Genomic DNA, 18,691 nt, shown 5'->3' with positions numbered 1-18,691 from the left:
TCTGTGGCCACAGCGTGGATGTTTTGTCAGATTTGCCGACCTGTCAGAATGTAAAAGAAGCGACGTTCCGTTGCCGCCATCTTGCTACACCCCGCACTTCTCTATAGTAAGGATACACTGAGAAAGGGAAAACGGACATCTTGTTACACTTATTTTTAACTGTAAGCTGAGGTTATATAGTGAAATACAGTACTTAGAACTCCGTATGAATGTTTAGATGTTGAATTTTAAAAGCAGCGAACTCCCGTCAGATTAGCAAACCTATTAAATCAGCAGGCTTGCCGCTTTCAAAATGCAACATCTAATCAGTCAAACGGAGTTCTAAGTACTCTATTTCACTATATATAACTCCGGTAGATGTCCGCTTGTACCCTTCTCAGCGTATTCTTACTATGGAGGAGTGTGGTGTGTAGGAAGATGGAGGCGACGGAACCTCACTTCCGGTACACATTCTGACGGGTCGCCTAATCTGACTGTACACCGAGACTGACCGAGCAGCATTCAAAAATCACGCCCACCCGGCGCCAGTACGTAACTGCGCATGCGCCCGTCCGATAACGGGCGAGCCTGTACGAGCTTTTCCGAGCCAGGTGTCCTGTCAGAAACACCAGGCTTCGGAACGGCGCATGCCCAATTGCCAGTAAATTAAAAGGCGGTTGACAGCACTGCATGTCACGTGTAATTTGTATGCCTTATAAATTAATACTAATATTAATATTGTACACTAGGTGTCATACTAGCAGCTGTAACATATAAGGATAGACAACCAGGAAAAGGAGAATCTGGTGAGAGCCATGACTTCCCAGGAATCAGCCCCCAACCTCACTGTTCAGGCAGAGGAGCCTCTTGAAGGGTAAGTAAATCGCAGACACAGCAGGATACATAATGTGCACTTACCTCACAGCCTGAGAAAAGGTACTTTAGTTTTGTAATACATTTCAACTCATCTTATCTTTCAAGTTTGACCTTTGACATCTTAACTTTCCATGCGGTTGTTTTTGTACACCAATTGAAAGTAGTAAATGGCATTAAGAAAACACTAATATTGTTTTAATTTAATTTGTAAAGTCAATTTAGGTTTGAGTTGTGTATGGTGTACCTTGTACTGTTTGCTGCACCTTGTACTGTTTGCTGCTGTTACATTTTATCATAATTTTATTTGCTTCCTTTATTGTTTTTCTTTTTTATAAAAAAAAAAGTATGTAAGGCACAACGGCCGGCCATGATGGTTCCCTTCTCATACGTTCTTGTAGAAAGGATTTACATTTTCCAATACATCAGTCAATGAACCATGTCACAGGCTGCCCAATACACGGCTTAACCACTTAAAGCGGGGTTCCACCCTAAAGTGAAACTTCTGCTCATCGGAACCCCCCCCCCTCCGGTGTCAGAGTTGGCACCTTTCAGAGGGGAGGGGTGTGCAGATACCTGTCTAAGACAGGTATTTGCACCCACTTCTGGGCATAGACTCCCACGGCAATCTATGCCTCTTCCTGTCCCGACGTGCTGTCTTCTGGGACACACACGGGTCCCAGAGACAGTGCGGACCATTCCTATTGTGCTGCGCGACTCGCGCATGCGCAGTAGGGAACCGGGAAGTGAAGCCGCAATGCTTCACTTCCTGATTCCCTCACCTAGAATGGTGGCGGCAGCAGCCGAGAGCTGATCGATCGATCGGCCTCGGCTGCCGGCATTGCTGGATCCTGGGACAGGTGAGTGTCCATTTATTAAAAGTCAGCAGCTGCAGTATTTGTAACTGCTGGCTTTTAATAATTTTTTTTACAGTGAAATCCCTCTTTAAGGACCAGAAGGATTTGCCCCTTAGGCTGGATTCACACCTATGCATTTTGCAGATTTGCACTACAGAACGTGTTCCATAGGAAACCATGGTAAATGGACTGTAGTGCAAATATGCAAAAAGCACTAAAACTGCATAGGTGTGAATCCAGCCTTAAAGACCAGGCCATTTTTTGGGGATTCGGCACTGCGTCACTTTAACTGACAATTACGCGGTTGTGCGACGCTGTACCCAAACAAAATTGAGGTCCTTTTTTCCCCCCACAAATAGAGCTTCCTTTTGGTGATATTAGATCACCTCTGCGATTTTTATTTTTTGTGCTATAAACAAAAAAAGAGCAACAATTTAGAAAAAAACAAACAAAAACAATATATTTTTAATTTTTACTATAATAAATATCCCCAAAAGAAATAAAAAAAATTATTTCTCTCTCAGTCTAAGACAATACATATTGTTGGTAAAGAAAATTGCAATAAGCGTATATATTGATTGGTTTGTGCAAAAGTTCACAAAATAGGGGATAGATTTATGGCATTTTTATTATTATTATTTATTTTTTACTAGTAATGGCGGTGAGCAGTGATTTTTAGCGGGACTGTGACATTGCGGCGGACAGATCGGACACTTTTTTGGGACCAGTGACATTTATACAGCGATCAGTGAAATAAAAATGCACTGATTACTGTATAAATGACACTGGCAGGGAAGGGGTTAACACTAGGGGGTGATCAAGGGGTTAAATGTGTTCCCTGTGAGGTGTTTCTAACTGTGGGGGGTATGGGACTGACTGGAGGAGGAGAGAGATCACTGTTCCTGATCACTAGGAATAGACAATTTCACTCTACTCCCCTGACAGAACCCGGATCTGTTTGTTTACATTGACAGGTCCCCATTCTGCCTCTCTGTGGAGTGATCACAGGTGGCCGGCGGACATCGCAGCCTCCGGTCCTGTGCATTGGCTTCAGGGTCGTGCCTCCGGCCCCATGCGCGTGCCCACTGTATCTATTGCTCGAACCAGCATACAGCTACGGCGATTTGCGTAATAGAGCCAACTTGACGCAGTATAATGATGGCGGCTGGTCGGCAAGTGGTTAAAGCAAATCTTCACTGCTTCTGGGTACCACAAACCAATTAACACTAATGAATTCATTTTTAAACTGTAACAACTCCCCCATCATCTTGAGTAAGGGCAGATGATTCATGTGGCACTTACTTCCTGGAATCCCTCTTCCCCTTAGCTCAAGCATGCATGCAGGTGTAGTGTCACATTTTGCTGCCTATCACAGGATGCTGCGGAAGTGACGTTGCCGCCAGAAATTGCGTACTGCGCATGCGCGATGCGTTCCAAACACTCGCGCCTTGCGTTCCAACATAGTTTCGGCAATACAGTTAAGCGAAACCATCACATAATGTTACGGAAGTGATGTTACACACAACACAAACACTGGGCCGTACGTTACAACACTAATACTTCCCTTGTTACCTAGTAGGTTTTGCATTGCTGGGACTTGTAGTGCCTATCCTGAGCTACATGCTTCAATGTTCAGTGTCCTCATCCCTATCCCCGAGCTTCAATGTTCAGTGTCCTCATCCCTATCCCCGAGCTTCAATGTTCAGTGTCCTCATCCTTATCCCCGAGCTTCAATGTTCAGTGTCCTCATCCCTATCCGCGAGCTTCAATGTTCAGTGTCCTCATCCCTATCCCCCTGCTTCAATGTTCAGTGTCCTCATCCTTATCCCTGTGCTTCAATGTTCAGTGTCCTCATCCTTATCCCCGAGCTTCAATGTTCAGTGTCCTCATCCCTATCCCCATGCTTCAATGTTCAGTGTCCTCATCCCTATCCCCGAGCTTCAATGTTCAGTGTCCTCATCCCTATCCCCGAGCTTCAATGTTCAGTGTCCTCGTCCCTATCCGCGAGCTTCAATGTTCAGTGTCCTCGTCCCTATCCCCATGCTTCAATGTTCAGTGTCCTCATCCTTATCCCCGAGCTTCAATGTTCAGTGTCCTCATCCCTATCCCCATGCTTCAATGTTCAGTGTCCTCATCCTTATCCCCGAGCTTCAATGTTCAGTGTCCTCATCCTTACCCCCGAGCTTCAATGTTCAGTGTCCTCATCCCTATCCCCCTGCTTCAATGTTCAGTGTGCTTCAATGTTCAGTGTCCTCATCCTTATCCCCGTGCTTCAATGTTCAGTGTCCTCATCCTTATCCCCGTGCTTCAATGTTCAGTGTCCTCATCCTTATCCCCGAGCTTCAATGTTCAGTGTCCTCATCCCTATCCGCAAGCTTCAATGTTCAGTGTCCTCATCCTTATCCCCCTGCTTCGATGAGGACACTGAACATTGAAGCATGGGGATAAGGATGAGGACACTGAACATTGAAGCCCGGGGATAGGGATGAGGACACTGAACATTGAAGCTCGGGGGTAAGGATGAGGACACTGAACATTGAAGCATGGGGATAGGGATGAGGACACTGAACATTGAAGCACGGGGATAAGGATGAGGACACTGAACATTGAAGCACGGGGATAAGGATGAGGACACTGAACATTGAAGCAGGGGGATAGAGATGAGGACACTGAACATTGAAGCTCGCGGATAGGGATGAGGACACTGAACATTGAAGCTCGGGGATAAGGATGAGCACACTGAACATTGAAGCATGTAGCTCAGGATAGGCACTACAAGTCCCAGCAATGCAGAACCTAACACGGCACGTAGCTCAGCATGGTTGGTAAATAATGATACTAGGTAACAAGGGAAGTATTAGTGTTGTAACGCACGGCCCAGTGTTTGTGTTGTGTTTAACATCACTTCCGTAACATTATGTGATGGTTTCGCTGAACTGTATTGCTGAAACTATGTTGGAACGCACGGCGCGAGTGTTTGGAACGCATCGCGCATGCGCAGTACGCAATTTCTGGCGGCAACGTCACTTCCGCAGCATCCTGTGATAGGCAGCAAAATATGACACTACACAGGAGAGTGTGCTTAGCAGAGACAACCCCTCCTACCCTCTTGAAGACTCCTGGGATGTATGACATCATTTGCCTAGGCAAGAAACTAGGAAGTAACCAAAGAAATGTAAATAAAAAAAGTTTAAAACAAGTAAATAGATACGGTACTTTCCTAACTATTTACTAATCCTGTCTGCATAAGGATTACAAATAATCAGTGTTGATTGAAAGCGTGAAGCTTGTCAGCATCACCCAGATCGAAGGAGACAGGTGGAAAACTGTCAGCTGACTAGCACCTGCATCAAATCAAATGCATCTGCTGGTTGTGTAGTCTGGTGACCGACGGGGAGAATCATCCATCCGCATTGTTTAGCGTGGGAGGAGGAATCTATTGGGTTTTTCTTTTTCTTATTTACTGTATTACCCAATACCCTTGCAAGGGCAAACATTTGGTCACTGGAGATGACAGTGGGATGTATGTGAAATTTATTGTAAGAGTGCTGTTTTTTTTTTTCTAGGCTACTTCTTGAGGACAAGAGCAAATTTAAGACATGCAGCCAGATTGGATTTTACAGGTATATTCTAGAAGTAAAATAGAAGTAATAGAAGTAGAAGTAAAAATATAACATTTAAATAAATCTGTATTTGCTTGGCAGTGAAGGTACTTAGTGATCACCAAGCTGTACGTTTTTACAGCTCATATAGAACATACCTAATAGCAGAATCTTACAAATTCATTTATATATAGGGAAATACCGTATGAATAAAACCCCAGAAAGATTGTTCAGTTTTGTTTCCCTTTACATTGTTAGTCACATAATGCTGGCCTTATTGTATTGTTCCACTTTCACATGCAGGAGGCAGAAACTACTTCACCCAGACCAGTCACCATATTTGGCTCAGTTGGACACCCTCAAAATGGAGAATGGCATTGCTACACTTAATATTCTTCATCAGAGAACAAAGGTCAGTACTTTCTAGAAAATGCTGGTTGCTAAACCCTGGAACATTTGTAGTTTAGTTGTTTGAAGAGTGTCAGTTGGCTACATGGCAGCTAACAGATTACAGCCCTTGTATTTGATGTGCTCCCCACTTTTGAGAGCTGATGTCCTAAAAAAGGGATCAAACAAAGAATCAAATTGTAATGTGGAGACCCAGCCAGGTAGAAGACAGATGTCAAGAGAGGGCAGCGTACAGGTTTAGTCAAATAAATAGTGATATTAGGAGCACCATAAGATCAGGATTGAATAGGAGTTCAACCAAGTGGAAACCACTATCTATCTGCTCCACCTGCACCAGTTTCTATTTCGGAGTGAAATGGTAACTGCCCCTAATAGAGGGAATATGACAGTTTTGCACATAGAAAACTGCCGTAGATTCCTGCCAAGCGTGACCTTGTCCTAAGAGCCCTTTCACACTGAGCCACGGGGTGCGTCGGTCATTTTAGCGGCGGTATTCGGCCGCTAGCGGGGTGGTTTTACCCCCTTCCTAGCGGGCGAGAAAGGGTTAAAACCACCGCAAAGTGCTGCTGCAGCAGCGCTTTGCTGGCAGTATAGCTGCGCTGCTCCATTGATTTCAATGGGCAGGAGTGGTGAAGGAGCGGTGTATACACTGCTTCTTCACCGCTCCAAAGATACTGCTAGCAGGACCCTTTTACCATCCTGCTAGCGCACCGCTCCAGTGTGAAAGCCCTCGGGGCTTTCACATTGGAGACACAGCAGCGGCTGTTTCAAGGCGCTTTGCAGACGGTATTTTTATCGCTTTAGCGTCTGCAAAGTGCCCCAGTGTGAAAGGGGTCTAAGAGATGTGAGCTGTCATTTAACATCTTACATCCCTCTCTCTGCTGGTGCAGAGATTAGACTACAGGAGCAGAGCTAATAACCCACTCTGAGCTGAGCGGGGAGCAGGGACAGCAGAAATATTACAGTATGCAGCACAAGCTATCTATTCTCTGTGCTGTGTCTGTCTCTACTCTGGGGAAGTGGTCAGGCTTTCTTATTTCTTTTTATACACAATATGATTGCTTATACCAGTAAATTTTCCTGGTATAAGCAACATTTTTTACTGAATGAAACAGATTTATTCAGTGTGTATTGTTGTGATTAGCTGTGATTGATCACAGCTAGTCACATTGTACAGATGGGCTGTGATTGTTCCTGTTTGTACCATGTGATCACTGTGACCAATCACAGCTAGCAACACAATTACTCTATGTGCCCTCCTTCTTCTTTTTGTTTATTTAAATGGTTGGGCTGATTGCTCGTTCTGATCTTATCTGCTGACATCCATCGTCCTGAACATCCTTCTGGAAGTTGTGTCCATACAGTGAGCCTGAATCATCCCAGGTACTTCACAAAGCTTGATTGATTGATTCATTGGGTGTACACCTATACGAGTTCAATCTCTCTGGTAAACGATTGGTGCTTCAAGTGGTGGATCTCCTATCAATTCACATTATTATTTTTTGATGCACATTTATGATTCAATTGATTGTCACTAATTTTATTGGACTATATATTGGATTTCTTTCACTCTTAAGGACTTTTCTTGGTTCAAAATTTTCACATATAGACACTTTTTTTGGGATTTTTGTATATTGAGTTTGTCATTAGTATACTTAATTTTTTCACATAATTGATTTTAGTTCAGTTCTAAAATCGCTTATTTGTTTACTTAGTTTTAAATAACTTACTTTGATTTTAATAAATATTTTAGTTAAAAAATATCTTCAGTGTCAGTTTGATATAGTCAAATCTATGACTGACTTATCTCTGTCTGATCCAAAATTCTGATTTCATTCATCTACTCTCTTTTAGGTTCCCTTGCAACTGCAAGTCATTGCAGTGGAAGGCAATATTGTTAGACTTAAAATTAAAGAGCTTTCACCTTTAAAACCTAGATATGAAGTGCCTGATGTATTGGTGAAGGAGCCAACTACTGGAAGGTCAGAATGAATTCTTTTAAAGTATCCTTTCATGCCAGATCCTCCTGTAATACTAAACCAGTAGACTGTGCTGTGCCTGTGTGATACTATTTATTTTTTCCTCTCCTTCATAGATCAAGGAAAGTCTGGGCCCTGTGTGCTGTGAGATTGTTTAACAATCAAATTATTGCTTCCTAGGAGATCAGAATAGCCCAGTTATCAAACGCAATGCTCAGAATCCTGAACATTCGTATTATTTTGCAAAATACATTTTTAGTTAGCCCTAGAAATGAGGTGAAGCTAAGTTAATATTCACTGTGGAAAGAATACCCAATCATGTGTAAGGACATTTAAAAAAAAAAAAAAAACAGAGATGTTTGGTTGAATGATTGAAGGTCAGCACACCTTTTCTTCATTCAGCAAGCCAAGTGAAAGCTCACTTTGCAAAGTGAACATATACTTATTCAGGTTAGTGAATACGGCGAAGCCATGTTGACGTATTCTTACTGGAGAAGAGACGCTTATGAGGCGATATGATAGCAATATATAAATCAAATCCTTCAATGGCCACTCTAGCATTGGGAGGAAACTTTTAATTCTTAGGTCCCTAAAGAAGACAAAATGCGGCCACCCAATGAAGTTAGATGAGAAACCGTTCAAACTTAGTGTTAGGGCGTTAAGGAACTCCTTCCACAGTTGGTGGGGTCAGTGGAGAGGCGTACATAAGTTCAAAAAACTTTTAGATGTACTTCAACACAATGTACAGGGATATGGAAAACAGTAGTCACACACACACGTTCAGGTTGAACTGAAGGTACCAGTGTCTTTATTCAATCTATATAACTGTGTAATTATTATTATAAAGGATTTATACAAATGATCAGACATAACTTTGACCACCCACCTAATATTGAGTATGTCCCATTTTGCTACCAAAACAGCCCTGACCCATCAGGGCATGGATGCCACTAGACCTCTGAAGGTATGCTATGGTATCTGGCACCAAGCTATCAGTAGCAGATCCTCTAAATACTGTCAGTTGTGAGGTGGGGCCTCCATGGACTGGTCCAGTTTTTCCAACATATCCCACAGATGCTCCAATGGATTGAGATCTGGCGAATTTGGAGGCCAAGTCAACATCTCAAACTTGTTGTTGTGTTCCTCCAATCATTCTTGAACCATTTTTGCAGTGTGGCAGGGTGCATTATTCTACTGAAAGAGGCCACTGTCATCAGAGCATACTATTTCCCTAAAGGGATGTGCTTTGTCAGCAGCAATGTTTAGGTAGGTGAAATGTGTCAAGTAACATCCATATTACTGGCAGGACCCAGGGATTCAAAGCAGAACTTTGCCCAAAGGTGGGCTTCTCTTCTTCCTATAATGCATCCTGGTGCCATCTCTTCCCCAGGTAAGCGATGCAGACACATCTGACTATCTATATGATGTACAAGAAAACATGATTCATTGGACCAGGCCATCTTATTGCATTGCTTCATGGTCCAGTTCTGTGCCCAATGTAGGAGCTTTCGGTTGTGGACGCGGGTCAGCATGCGTACCCTGACTGGTCTGTGGCTACGCAGCCCCATACACTTAAAAAAATAGATGTCCATTTTCCTGCTTTAAACACATTAACTTCAGGGACAACATGTTTACATGCTGATTAATATGTCCCATTTACTTTAAGATAGCATTGTAACAAGATAGGTTATTCATGTAATTTTTCAGTGGTCATATACAAGTTATAGCTGATCAGTGTATGTTGCCAACAGTTTACACAGCGCTCTACAAAATAGATATTGATAAATCAGTACAAGCCCTGTTTTTTAGGGCTAGACAATTATCGTGGTGTTATTACATAAACTAATTAGTGTTAAAACACAAAATGAATAAATTGAATATTCCATCAGGTTCAATATCTTGCTGCAAGAGACAGAAACTGTGGTTCTCGAGCATCCAAGTGGCACAAGCAAGGTCCATATCCATTCCCAGCCATTTTCTATTATGGTGACACAGGAAGACGAGGCACTTTTTGGAATAAACTCTCAGGGCTTTTTGTATTTTGAACACCTACGACTACCACCAGAAAAAAGGTACAAAATCAGTGGAAGGGAAGGTTTTTATTTAATATACATATATATATATATAGATATTGTAATGTATGTTGATAATGATAAAAGTACAGAAACTTTTTGTAGCCAAACAGAACTTGCATTTTACCCAAGTCTGATATGGTTTACTATGATGTAAAAAAATTACTTTGCTCTGGACAGTGTGCACAAATGACTTTTTGTAGGCTGAGTCACCACAACTGTAAGGTCTCATGCACACAGGACATTTATGCCTCCAAACGCTTCTGACAGTTTATGTGTGCATGGACACATAGGCTAACATGGAGAGGCTTTTAGAGGCAGTTAAAAAAAAAACATCAAACACCCCTAACAGCAGCTATAAAAACATCCTGTGTGTGTGAGCCCTAACTGTTATTCATAATTAAGTAAGCACTGGGTGATCAGCACACATACACCAAACAGTACATATATTTACAAAACTTCACTAACTTATTAAGATAAAACAACATAGTTCAAAATATTCTACCCTACTTGGTCCCATGTGATAGCAATGCTGTCATAATTTAGTACACTTTTGGGCCCCAAACAGAGATTAAAGCCTAAATGGGTTGTAAAGGTTCATTTATTTTTTTTGTTTGTTTATTTTTTTTAAAATAACAAACATATTATACTTACCTCCTCTATGCAATGGGTTTGCACAGAGTGGCCCCGATCCTCCTCTACTGGTGTCCCCCAGCGGTGCTCATGGCTCCCCCTCTTTTCGAGTGCCCCCACAGAGAGCGGCTTTCCATGGGGGAACTCATGCAAGCTGGCTCCCGAGACATGCTGTTGCGTCCATCAACACAGACAGCAGAACACGGCCCCGCCCCCAGGCTCCCGTGTCACTGGATTTGATTGACAGCAGCGGGAGGCAATGGCTCCCGCTGCTATCAATCTATCCAATGAGGACCCAAGACAGCGGCTGGAGCTGCCGTGCTCGTCACTGTTGCTGGAACATTTGGGTTCTGGTAAGTAAAAGGGGGTTCTCTGGGGGGCTTCTGCACTACAGAAGGGTTTTCACCTTAATGCATAGAATGTATTAAGGTGAAAAACCTCAAGGGTTTACAACCCCTTTAACTTCAGGTTGCTGTAGTTTTGCACTGTGTTAGTGACTTTTTTAAAATGAAACATAGCCAAATTATATAGGAGGATTTGTTTCATCTCTGCGTATTACCTGAGACCCGTCACTTCACTGGTTATATGTAAAAGTTTACAACCACCTTAAGCTTGCTATAACATTAGATGGTTATGTAAAAGGTCCAAATATTAGATATTTGTATGAATACACAAGTATATAATAATTTGTAACTGTCTATCTGCATTCTTCCCTTCTCTACATCAAAGTGCTGAATTTGTAAAGCTTGCCAGAGTTCCCAAAAAGGGAGCGGAGAGCTGAAGTTACACTCTGCAGAGTTTAGTGAGGAGAGCTCTAAATGCTGATTGGAGGGAAGAGACACATCCCCTTCACATAGAACATACAGGATATGCTCTGTTCATATTTAATGTCTAAGATTTACAACCACTTAAACTATTTTATATTGTGGAAAGAATAAAAAAGGAAATTATTGCCCATATCAGCCTTTTTTCTAAATACAGCTTTATTATTAAGTAGCACATTTAATTTTATTCTTATTTTTTAACACCCATATATACAATAAATACAGTACATTGTTCTTCAGCACAGAGTGGCATTCTTTATGGTTACTCATTTTGGTGTAATAAACTCCTCACCTTTTATTGATTCTGTGTTTGTTTATTACAGAGAACCAGCAGAGACAGACACAAAAGTGCAGTCGGATAAGTCAGAGGTACAATGTTCTGATATTTCAGATAACACACTTGAAAATTATTTTTTGTGTGTCTGTCTACCATCCAATCCTTTGCATTTCAGGCTACGTTAGAAAGTAATGGTCCTGTTATTCTTACAAGGGGCACAGTCACAGCTAAAGGGGTTTGTATTATTGCCATGGTAGAAGAGGAACCGGTCTTGTTGGTGTGGCAATGGTACCATTGGCTTTGTTGTCACTGTATTAGAGGTATCAACCATGTCACCTTGGGATAGGAAGGATCAGCACTGTGGGAATGGAGGAATTTACACCACTGATATAGTAATAAGAAGTTTGGCCTTGTTGTCGTATTTACGGAGGAGTCAGCCATGTTGCCATGGCAAAGAAAGAATTGGCATGTTGCCATGGTGATGGGTGGATTGGTGACAGCCTATGGCAACAAATGAATTGCCCATGGCACTATTGTTCTTGAGGGATTGGCAGTATTGCCATTGGAGAGATCTTCCCTGTTGTCATAGCAGCAAAAGATTGGCCCTATTGCAAGTGCTAAAACTGATCAGTCTTAATGATATGGTGACGAGGGATTAGCCTAGTTTTATAGCAATCATGGGATCTGTTCTATTGCTCTGGTGAAGGATATGTCCCATTGGACTGGCCGAAGAGGGATTAGCCAAGTAGCCATGCTCACTATCCACAATTCCATGGAAACAAAGCACAGGGTTCAATCTCATTGCCATGGCAATGAAAAGATTGGACACATTGCCATGGCGAAGTAGAAATCTATTATATTGTGAATGGCAACAGAGCGATCAGCCATGTTACCATAGTTACAGATGTATCACCCACGTTGCTTTGGTAATGGAAGGATCAACCACATTGCCTGGTGACAGAGGGATCAGCCATGGAGATGGAGGAATTGTTTCTGGCAACATTGCCATGATAACGGAAGTGTTGGCAGTAGTAGTACAGAAATGACAGAAGAATAGGGCATGGCAATAGGACAATCATCTTCTGCAATTTTGCCAAAGGGATTAATGGACCTGTTGGCACAGTGATGTAGGGATCAGTCATGGAGCCAATGGTAATAAAGGGATTATCGGTTGCCATTGGACAATACGGGGGTATTGGTCTAATTATGATAGAGATAGAAAAAATCTTGTTTCCAGATTTATTATAGGACCCAAATTTATTCGGGAACTAAAGAATTATAAAAAAAATATATATTTTGGAGTGACACAAGTTATTTTCGTTATTTTTAATCCAAGTTTTTGGATGGGGAGGCATTTGGAGGAGAACACCTAGTATGTTTCAAAAGGGAGCCTTCAATGTGTATTGAATTGTAAGAGTAATTTATTTGTTTTAGAGATTGCAAAGGAGATGCTTAATACTTCTGGAGAACCTGTGCTTTGCATTTACAGCTTCACGCTAATGTCAGTCTTCACAGCTGAATATGGCCAAATATACTTACTATTCTGTGGAAGCAATAAGTATAAGTAGCATCGCTATAAGTAACTACCTCAAGCTTTACACAGGTATAAGGAAGCTCTCTCTGTCCCCATGAAACATCATTGCATTACAGGCATACCCCACTTTTAAGTACACAATTGGGTTTATGTACTAAAGCTGGGAAGTGCAAAATCAGGCTCACTTCTGCATAGAAACCAATCAGCTTCCAGGTTTTATTGCCAAAGCTTAATTGAACAAGCTGGGGTTAGAAGCTCATTGGTTTCTATGCAGAAGTGAGCCTGATTTTGCACTTTCCAGCTTTAGTAAATAAACCCCATTTGTGTTTAAAAGTGGGGTATGCCTGTACTGTGCACAACCAATACTTGTTAGGACAGAAATATGGGGTAGCCATGGCTGCGTTGTTTTAGTAGTTGCAGGCTCCAGGGCCGTTATCCTTGTTCCCCTTCCACTACTTGCTTAGCTAATGATCCAAAACAAGTGCATTTATATAAGGAGGTAGCATATCTGACATACACATACTAGTTCCCAGTTAGTGACTGTATTATTTTAGGACTTTGAGAACTCCAACTGTATCTAGTTTAATAGTCTTCTTTACTATGGCCTGAAATATCATGCTTTCCTTTTCAGCAGGATGTATTTGGACTCTGGAAAGAAAAGTTTGGAGATTTTGTAGACGTTAAAGCCCATGGTAGGTCGGAGTTATTTATTTAATATTGTGGCTTGTGGTACAGTTCATCTTATTTTTGTATCTGCTCAGGTCCCTCTTCTGTGGGGCTGGATTTTACCTTGTACGGGTTTGAAAATGTTTACGGACTGCCGGAACATGCAGATATCCACTGCCTCAAAGACACAGGGTAAGCAGGAAAAATCAGAACGCTTAAAAGAAAAAAAAAAAAAAAAAAAAAAAATGTATTATATATATATATATATATATATATATATATATATAATTTTTTTTTTTTTTTTTTTTTTCTTACCTAGGTCGATGCACCTAGCCTCTGTAGTGAGAACTGAGCAATCAAACACTGCTGATTGCTCAGTTCTCCCCTCCGCTCTGAGCAGAGAAAGGTGACTGTCAAACCTAGTACGCAAGGGCCAAATGTCAGGCAGCATCAGCCAGTTCAACAGAAACTGGCCGATATTTGGCACCTGTGTACTGGATTCGGTCGACAGAAGCTGAACGTTTCGTCCAGCTTCTGTCAAACGCATGACCGAAAAAGGTCTGCTGATCGGCTCCCGATCAGTGCTCTCAGCCAATGGCTGGGAGCAATGACCATAGTGTTCATGCAGTGGAGGCTGTCCCCCAGTCAGAACACAATAGAACCGCATGGGAGACCTTTGTACTAATGTTGGATAGTTAGTACAATGGCTCTTCCTGATCTGTCAGTTTTTTTTTTCGTTTAACCCTGCTGGCTTGAACGAAAGGAAAAATACTAGTGTATTAGAGGCTTCAGTCACTGGCTCTCTGCTCTGCCCCTCCATCGCTCACTGGAGCTCCGGGCTGTGGAGGGGAGGGAGCGGCTGAGCCACATGCCGGTCCAGGCATCTGGGTGGATCCTGACCATATGGTTATGATCTGGACTGGCTGAGTGACGTCAGCCCATAGTGGATGAACTGCACTCCTGTGATCTACAGGAGAAGTATAGCCAAAATAGCTTTGGCTATACTTCTCCTTTAAAAAATTAATCAGTCTTGTAAAAACCATCTGAAATAAAACACATGGGGACATTTGTAGCCATCTGACACTGATCAATTTACCAGGATTGCCAAAATAAAAACAAACATTCTGTATATCTCGCCAATACATGCATATTTCCCATATGTTGGCTAATTAAAAATGCTGCAAGCACAGAAAAATTCCAACTGAATCTTCCAGAAATGTGAATTGACAATTCTGAATTGTAATCCGAAGTTGTCTTATCAGCCCTGTTCAGCTCCCCTTTGTTAACTACAGGACACGTCCCCTTATCTTATGGAGGAGGGATTTGTAGTCCTAACATACTTTCTGTTCTAGGGTGACAGCAGTTCCTCTCAATAGATACAGTACAATAAGTAGGCCTTGTCTCCCTAGGACAGGAAGTGTATTACTGTACTGGAATGATCACCAGGTGAAAAAAAAAAAAAAAAACGAAAACTAATGCACCTACATCCAAGGACTTTTTAAAGGGGTTGTGATCCCTTGAGGTTTTTCTGCATTAAGGTGAAAAACCTCCTGTAATACAGCTGCCCCCCAGAGCCCCCCTTTTACTTACCTGAATCCGGTTTTTCCAGCAACAGGGACGAGCGCACCAACTCAAGCCAGTGTTTTGGGTCCTTATTTGATAGCTTGACAGCAGCGCCGGCCATTAGCTCCCGCTGCGGTCAGTCAAATCCAATGACATGGGAGCCTGAGGGCGGGGTCGAGTCAGTGTCAATAGATGCAGAAGCAGGGCATGGGAGCGCACCCGCACAAGTGCCCCGAGAGAGAGCGGCTCTCCAACAGGGCACTCGAGAAGAGTAGGAGCCAGGAGCGCCACTGAGGGACCCCAGAAGAGGAGGATCAGGGCCACTCTGTGCAAAACCAACTGCACAGAGGAGGTAAGTATAACGTGTTTGTTTATTTTTTTAAACCGAAGCTTTAGATATCCTTTAAGGTGGAGGAGGTTGAAGGCAGAGACACTTAATACTTTTTATTGGCTGGTGTAAGGGTCATGTTCTGATCTAAATTTAATAATGAACTGTAAGTTGTTCATGTGGGTCTGGACACATGAGTTCCTGAAGATATTCCTTGGATCCTCTCTACTACATCTCATTTTACAAAATTAATAAAGACATATTCAATAAAAAGATAAAGTGGAAGGATAAAGAGGGTATTCAGTGAATACATCAGCATGCTGTCTTCTAGAACAGAATAGTGTCAGTTCACATTATGAGAAAAAATGGAAATGTAAACAAACACCCTACACCCTTACCAAAATGAGCAAAATACAGAGCTTCCATTGCTGAAACCCTTCCAAAAATATTAACTGCCTAAGGCTACTTTCACACTGGGGTGAGGGGGTGTAAGCGGTAAAGCGCCGCTAATTTTAGCAATGCTTTTAACCCCCGCTGGCGGCTGAATGAAGGGTTAAATGCTCCCGCAAAGCACCACTGCCGAATCGCTTTGCAGGCACTTCAGCAGTGGTGGTCATTGATTTCAATGGCAAGGGGCGTGGAGGAGCGGTATATACACAGCTCCCGCACTGCCCAAAAGATGCTGCTTGCAGGACTTTTTTGTAACGTCCTGCAAGCGCACCACTTCAGTGTGAAAGCACCCGGGCTTTCACACTAGGGCTGCAGAGGAGGCATTTTTCAGGCACTATATTTAGTCCTTTAGCTCCTGAAAAACACCTCAGTGTGAAAGTAGCCTAACTGTTATACTGCCCACTGTCTTTACTACTTTATGAGTACTGGCCAAGAACATATATATAGATCAGGGACGTTTGAGAAGTGTCACACATCTACCTGCATGCTTGTTGCGAGGCAACTCACAAATGAGTGAAGCTAGAGAGACATACAATGATCCTAAACAAGAAGGTAGATCAATTGTGCACATGGCTCTGAAAAATTCAGGTGTACATTATTATTATATTACTTTTATACAGGATTTATATAGTGCCAACAGTTTGTGCAGCACTTTACAATATCATGGGAGACAATACAGCTACAGTACAGTTCAATACAAGAGGGTTAGGAGAGCCCTGCTTCTGCAAGCTTACAATCTAATAGGGAGGGGCTGATGAAACAAAAAAGGTAGTGACTGTGAGGGATGAACTGATGAGGGAAGTAGAAGATTTGGTTGTTAGTTGTAGGCAGTATAGGCCTCCCTGAAGAGATGAGTTTTCAGGGATAGTCTAAAAGTGGACAGAGTAGATAACCGGACAGATTGGGATAATGAGTTCCAGAGGATGGGAGAGGCTCTGAAGAAGTCCTGGAGGCGAGCATGGGAGGAGGAGACAAGGGAGCTAGAAAGCAGGAGGTCTTGGGAGGAGTAGAGAGGACAGTTTGGGTGATATTTGGAGATAAGTTTGGTGATGTAGCATGGCTTTGTATGTTATTGTTAGTGTGTTGTTGCCTTCCAACATAGTGTTTTAAATTTTATTTGTTGGGCATTGGGAAACTAGTGGAGGAATTGGCAGAAAGGGGTGGCGGACATTGAATGGTTGGTAAGGTGGATGAGTCTGGCAGCATAATTCATTATAGACTGAAAAGGGGATAGTTAACAGTCAAGGCGAGATATAACAAGGGAGTAAATAAGTTGCTTAGTGGTTTCAATGTTTAGAAAGGGGCGTATTTTGGAGACAGCGATTGGATTTGGTTCTGAAAGGACAGGTCAGAGTCCAGTATTACACCTAGCACCCTGGCATAAGGGGAGGGACTGATTGTTGTATTATCTTGATGGAGAAGTCAGGGGAGGAGGCACAGGCCAGAGGAAAAATCATGAGCTCAGTTTTAGAAAGATTGAGTTTGAGGAAGTGATGTGAAATCAATGCTGATGTGTCAGTTAGTAAGTTAGTAATTTGAGAGGAGACTGAATGAGTGAGGTGAAGAGTAGAGAGATAGAGTTGTGTTTTTCGTCAGCATAGAGATGGTACTGGAAACCATGGGAGTTTATTAAATGACCAAGGGAGGAGGTGTAAATGGAGAAGAGGAGGGGTCTGAGGACAGAACCTTGGGGGACCCCTACAGAAAGAGGAAGTGGAGAGGAGGAAACAGTTATAGGTGACACTGAAAGAGTGCTGTGATAAGTAGGAGGAGAACCAGGAGAAAGCAGAATCTTGAAGGCCAAGAGAGGGGAGTTTTTTGAGAAGGAGGGGGATGGTCAGTAGGTTGGTGCACATATTTATATTTGTATCTACTTACTTGTATTGCACAATGTAAAATGACTCCTGTTTTCTCTCTCACTGTTAGAGAAAATGAGGCATACCGGCTCTACAATTTGGATGTGTTTGGATACCGTGTCTTTGATAAAATGGGCACATATGGATCTGTACCTTTACTGTTGGCACACAAACCATCATACACTTGTGGCATCTTCTGGCTCAATGCATCAGAGACATTAGTAGAAATCAATTCCAAAGCTGCCTTACAGGTAGGACTATGGCTTTTATTACATTAAGCGATTTATTTACAGCCATAATGTATTTTGACTTATTTAAAATTTTATTATACAGCATTCCGATATCTTCAGTTCAGAGACTTAGGCCGGCCATACACAGTTTGAATCTTGACCGGTTCAGCAGGAACCGGACGAGATTCAAACTGTTAATGTGCAGGCTTGGGTACAACCAGCCTGCCAGATTCTCTTACGATTATCGCTAGCAACTGCTATAGCCGCTAGCGATAGTCACTGTCTTCTGCCATCGGGGAAGGCTTCTCCCACCCTCCTGCAGACAACTGCTCAGCAGGAGGGATTCCCCTGTCAGCACTGTCTGCGTTGATGGGGGAATCGTGCAAATGGAGGTCCTCCATTCCCAAATGATGCCTTTTACGGAAAAACGCTTAGGGTGGAGACAGGAGTTGTGACGTAACCACGTACTGAACCTATTGGTGTACCCCATGGTTGGATGTTCTCTCTACCACTTTTTTTTTTCACTTTTTATCTGTAAGTGCAATACTTTTTTTTAATAA

At 42.4% G+C, this 18,691-nt stretch overlaps 1 protein-coding gene across 4 annotated transcripts in view; it reads left to right on the top strand.

Moving 5' to 3' along the window:
- Positions 1-568: 568 nt before the first annotated feature.
- Positions 569-18,691, top strand: part of GANC (glucosidase alpha, neutral C) — a 203,343-nt gene continuing 185,220 nt past the window's right edge. Inside the window, exons 1-9 of one of the 4 annotated variants that reach the window (XM_077464837.1) lie at positions 569-853; positions 5,276-5,332; positions 5,615-5,723; positions 7,574-7,701; positions 9,588-9,770; positions 11,551-11,596; positions 13,670-13,730; positions 13,800-13,896; positions 17,972-18,152. In XM_077464837.1, the coding sequence (XP_077320963.1) occupies positions 795-853; positions 5,276-5,332; positions 5,615-5,723; positions 7,574-7,701; positions 9,588-9,770; positions 11,551-11,596; positions 13,670-13,730; positions 13,800-13,896; positions 17,972-18,152 (921 nt within the window). In that variant the 5' untranslated portion in view covers positions 569-794. The remainder of the gene's footprint in view (positions 854-5,275; positions 5,333-5,614; positions 5,724-7,573; positions 7,702-9,587; positions 9,771-11,550; positions 11,597-13,669; positions 13,731-13,799; positions 13,897-17,971; positions 18,153-18,691) is intronic. The other 3 variants (XM_077464835.1, XM_077464834.1, XM_077464836.1) reach the window with 3 other exon arrangements.

This window comes from Lithobates pipiens, unplaced genomic scaffold (assembly GCF_037356315.1).
Source record: "Lithobates pipiens isolate NorthernLeopardFrog02 unplaced genomic scaffold, aLitPip1_a1.2 Scaffold_30, whole genome shotgun sequence".
NCBI lineage: Eukaryota > Metazoa > Chordata > Amphibia > Anura > Ranidae > Lithobates > Lithobates pipiens.
Note: the sequence above shows the minus strand (reverse complement) of the source record. Positions and strands in the feature narration are given on the sequence as shown.